The following is a 5,070-nucleotide window of genomic DNA, read 5'->3' as shown; positions in this document are numbered from 1 at the left end:
CGGTCTTTCTTTTTTTTTTCTTTCTTGCTATCTTTCTTTCTTTTTTTTCTCTCCTTCTTTCTTTCTGTCTTTCTATCTTCCTTTTTTTCTTTCTTTCTTTTTTCTTTTTTTCCGTCCCTTATCGACGTCAGAATTGAACTCCTAAGTGCCCTCACCCACCTCCTTCTTCCCAAATTATTAACACCCCCCAAAAAAACAACAACAACCAAAAAACAAAAAAACCCCCCACACAAACAAATACAGTATACGCACTCACACATACACACAAACACGCACACACACACACACACACACACACACACACACACATATACACACACACACACACACACACACTCACACATATCCCCCACACACAAACACCCATCTTACCTCCACGTTTTGAGAAGAAGCGCCCCGTAAGAGATGGAGAATCCGATCTCTCTAAACCACAGCTTCATACAGCATGTAACGGTGCTAGCCTCAAAGTAGCCCACGATAGACTGGGGAACAGACAGGCAAATACATATAGTGTCATCATAGAACAGAAGTGAATATGGGAGATGATGGAATTAAGTGCTGGAGTAGAAAGATACAACAGGAGATCATAATAGAATAAAAGTGAATGTGTGAGATGATGGAACAGACAGGCGAATACATGTGTCGTCATAGAATAGATGTGAACGTGGGAGATGATAGAATTAAGTGGTGGGGTAGAAAGATACAACGGGAGATGACGCAGAGGAACAGTTCATACCTACAATTTATTATTAAATTGTACGTGCATATGACAATGTATCACATGCAGCACGCGAGTTTGTGTTTCTGTGTGTTGGTTTTTGTGTGTATATACTCACGCATACACACACGTGAACACATATGTGCGTACACACATTTTCCTGTGTCTATCACGACGTCTGAACCGCCTGATCTCGATACCTTTATCATTTTCCACTCACTCATGCTCGGATAACCCTCGCCCAAACTTAATTACCTCCCTTGTCTATTCTTGCCCTTTCCCAGTTATCGAGCCTGATCCCAAGTTATGATAATCCCGCAGCCAGACTGAGAGGGGTTCACACGATTCTCAATAACTCCCTCGGCCGATGATTACATTCCATCTCGCCATCTCAATTCTCCAAGGGCACATGCAGTGCTGCAGGATATTACGGACACACGGATATCATTTATATATTTTTCCCCCGTCATGTCTTTTTCTATGATGCTTGCAAATGGCTTATTGAAATCTGGACGACGGAAAATGTAGAGTGCAAAACATGTCACGAGGTCAAAACACCCCACAGTTTTTCTTTATCACGTACAGGGCACCCAGTTAAAGGTCAGCTCGAGATAAAGGTTTCATCCTATAATTTTCAGCTCATCTTTTTTTTTACTTTCTCTTGTCTAACTGCTTCCTTCACCTTTCTGCACTGCATTTAAAAAAGAAAGACCCCCCCTCTCCCCCACACACACAAAACGTACTTTAACAGATAGCCGCCACACGGCCCCTCTGCGAACAGAACCCCAAGAAGTAATCAAAATGATTCTTTTCGTCTCCACAATTTGAATCTTTTGTCGAGTACATTTTATCGTGAATGACACATTCCGTCAACGCCAATGATAAACAGGAATCTCTAATTTTCGAGAAACACACATAAACTATACAGGTGGGCTTACACCAAAACTTTTTCAACCCCCCATGGCCCCACTTCCTAAATACACATTACTTCCTCTTGACAAAAGCTAAAAGAGGTAACAGAAATAAAATATTGACAACCTCCCTCGCATAAAACAACGCACACAAAACGCACAAGATTGATATCTATCCTTGACCCTAAACATCTTACCAATAATCCGTTATCAAATTGAGTCACGTTAGGAGCTAAAACATACAGAGGATAGCGAGCGTCCTATTGTTTCTATTGACGGGCTTACTCTCAGACCCAATGTGTCAGAAGCCAGACTGTTTACAGCCGAATTATTCACACAGCAGAATCTAAGGGCGTCATCATAGCTCATTTATGCAAAACACAGCCTCAGTTTGGAGGTCGAGGGGTGACTATATATTGTCATATCCTTTACACAGATATACTTCTATTTCGTTTTTCTTCTTTCCAGTTGAATATGTGCGGCCCAGTTTCCAGAATTTGCCAGATAACCGTCAAATAGTAGCGTTGTATCAGGCAAGGTACGCACTAAAAGACGGAGATAACATTTATGCATTCTTCCTTGCATCCATTAAAACCGGACGGAATGATAGCTCTTTTCCCCCTTCTTTCCTTTTTAAGGTTCTTTTCGTGTTTGTTTATTGTTGTTTTTATTTTAACAAATTTTTAGGTTGCTTTTTTGTGTTTTTGTTTTTATCAGTGCATTGCATCTACAGGCTGCTGATTCTTCATAAGGCCATAGAGCAAGATAAAAGGACGGTTGTGGTTTTCGTTTAGTTAAGATATACGTGGCAGCTATAGGCTGTCATCAAGGCCCTTTCCTCTCTTCCTGTGGGTATATGTGTTCTTTAATCGTGGTCTATTCAGATATCGCTGTTACGTACAAATAGATGTACTTATAATTATTGAGGTGTTACACCCCGGTCGACACAATTCAGTTCATTTAAGAGGCAGGCTGTTTCGAACCTGCCTGTCTGTCAAGGCCCACTTGGACAGAGAGCTACAACGTTCTAGGAGATAGATGGAGATACTCGATAAAATAAATGCAATCCCACTTGGGAATTGAACTCATGCTTTCTGCGCGCGACAACGAAGTGTATTACCGCTACACCACAGACACAGATCTGTTATCTGAGATAGGAACGCTTCTAGATTAAGCACATAAGAATTTCTGTGAGGGTAATCACATTTGAGAAAAATAAAAACATATGTTTTTGTTATCTCGGTTATAATACATTTCTAGAAATGAGCGTCGATTTCTTAGGAGGATTTCTTTAGAGGGTGAATCACTTCATAATGGTGCACTGCATTCGTTCATTTTTAGGCACTTTCAGAATGTTGTTTTCATTTTGACACCACATTCTCATACAAAAGCCACCATATTTGTTCAATAAGTAAGTGGGGTGGTAGGTTTTTTTTCTCTTAAACCTAACATTAGAAATTACAACTGTACAGTTTTACCATCGACGTCTGTGGTATTCTGGCTAGGATATTTGGCGCCACACACAGAAGACATGAATTCCATTACCGTGTAAGAAAGTTTTTAACCTAGTATCTCCTTCTGTCTACTGAGATGTTGTATACCTCCTAGCCCATGACTATCCTGACGGGCAGCACCTTTTCAGCCTCTTCCTGAACGACCAAAATTGAGTCGATGGCGGAGTAAAACATCTTCAACTACAAATTATGCATTTTACACTTACAGGGCAGTAGAGGAAAAACGCTCCAAAGAGGACAACTCTCATTAGTACAGGGCTAGCAGCTTTCAGAACCTGCAGACACACAGAATATGCCTAGGTGAAATATTGAAACAAAGAAATAAAACAAATTAAAAACAAGGATATTTATACGAACAAACAAAAGGCTGTATTCTTTGAATAATCACTCAGATACCCAGACATACATACACACGTAAACACACACAAGTGTGGGAACGCACACACATACACACACACATACACACACACACACACACACACACACACATGAACGCGTAGGCACCTACACTAAGCCTTTGTCTATCTCTCTTTATCCCTGTCTCTCAGTCCCCTGTCCCCACTCTCTCTCTCTCTGTCTCTCTCTCTCTCTCTCTCTCTCTCTTTCTCTCTCTCTTTCTCTCTCTCACCCACTCTCTCTCTGTCTCTCTCTCTCTCAAACAAACAAGCAAACAAACAAACATCTACATCCCAGTCCCAAGTGCCATGTCCTCACCTTAACATTCCTATAGTGCACCGTAAACCAGACCAACACGAGCAGAAACGACACAATGAGACCCGACAAAGCCAGGAGAATAGAGCGCAGTATCCAGTTAAGCGCCAGCACACAAGGTGAAGGGTCAGTACATACGTCACAACCCTGAGCACACGGCAGACACTCAAAGTCGTCATCATAACGGTTGGGAACTCCCTGGTGAATAGATAAGATAAGATAAGATAAGATAATATAAGATAAGATAAGCAAGACGTGATGAGGTAAGAGATTGTATAAGACATGGCAGTACAAGAAAAGATACTAATATGACAAAATAAGATGAGGCAAGACAGGAAATGAATAAATATGTTAATAACAAGGTAAGACAGGATAAGTCACAATTATTATTAGGATTGTTATAGTACATTATTGAGTCTCCTTTCATTAGCGTGTACGGTACAACATATACACAAATAGCATTATAGCGACACATCACATTTTCCCTCTCTCACGTATACACTCTCTCCCTCAGTACAAACATCATATCATAACACGATAGATCTGTGGGAAAACAAAGAGCGTGAACTTGTAACAGAATAAATGAAATATTTATAACATTTGTTGAATGCATAAATAAACACTAGAAAGATGGGTGGAGGTTGAAAAAGAAATGTGAGCGCTGATGAGTAGATTACAATAATGTTGACACAAAAATGAATTTAATCGTTAAAAAAATAAGTCACCCTCATTATATGAAAACAGAAGTGATACAATAAAGCGTATAATTTTCTTTTAGTAAGAGTTTTTTAAAGGCAAGTGCAACACAGTTAGGCTGTATAAGTATCGACGATTAGGGTGGTACAAGAGAGTAACAAACACAAAAAAGAAGGAGAAATAAGGGCGGTAATGTTTGATAGGAAAAAAGGAGCAAACCACGAGCACCCCCAACCACCCACAATCATGTAATCATACGCCACACACTTCGCCGATTCGTATGTATTGACAAATGTGAAGGATATTTTTACTGCACACAATTAGTCGTCTCTTAGAGTTGGAAGAAATGAAAGAAAGCGAAAAGCATAAACAAATTGATTGATTGTAATAATAACTATATTGTTTTACGTCTCCATCGGCATAATCTAGATCATTAAGGTGGCAGGTTGCTTCGAGATAGATAGAGGGAGGAAGGGAGAGAGAAGAAAGAGTGTGTATGCGTGTGTGTGTGTGTGTGTGT

At 40.1% G+C, this 5,070-nt stretch overlaps 1 protein-coding gene across 1 annotated transcript in view; it reads right to left on the bottom strand.

Annotated features, from left to right (window-relative positions):
- The window catches only part of LOC101853640 (probable G-protein coupled receptor 158), an 18,169-nt gene extending 13,584 nt beyond the window's left edge, over positions 1-4,585 (bottom strand). The window contains exons 1-4 of the mRNA XM_013086804.2: positions 4,580-4,585; positions 3,858-4,052; positions 3,350-3,418; positions 373-482 (exon numbers count right to left, since the gene is read on the bottom strand). Coding sequence (XP_012942258.2) covers positions 373-482; positions 3,350-3,418; positions 3,858-4,052; positions 4,580-4,585 — 380 coding nt within the window. The remainder of the gene's footprint in view (positions 1-372; positions 483-3,349; positions 3,419-3,857; positions 4,053-4,579) is intronic.
- Positions 4,586-5,070: the final 485 nt, after the last annotated feature.

Source organism: Aplysia californica, unplaced genomic scaffold, assembly GCF_000002075.1.
Source record: "Aplysia californica isolate F4 #8 unplaced genomic scaffold, AplCal3.0 scaffold00507, whole genome shotgun sequence".
Taxonomy (NCBI): Eukaryota; Metazoa; Mollusca; class Gastropoda; order Aplysiida; family Aplysiidae; genus Aplysia; species Aplysia californica.
The sequence above is the reverse complement of the archived record's forward strand: the minus strand, read 5'-3'. Positions and strand labels throughout refer to the sequence as shown.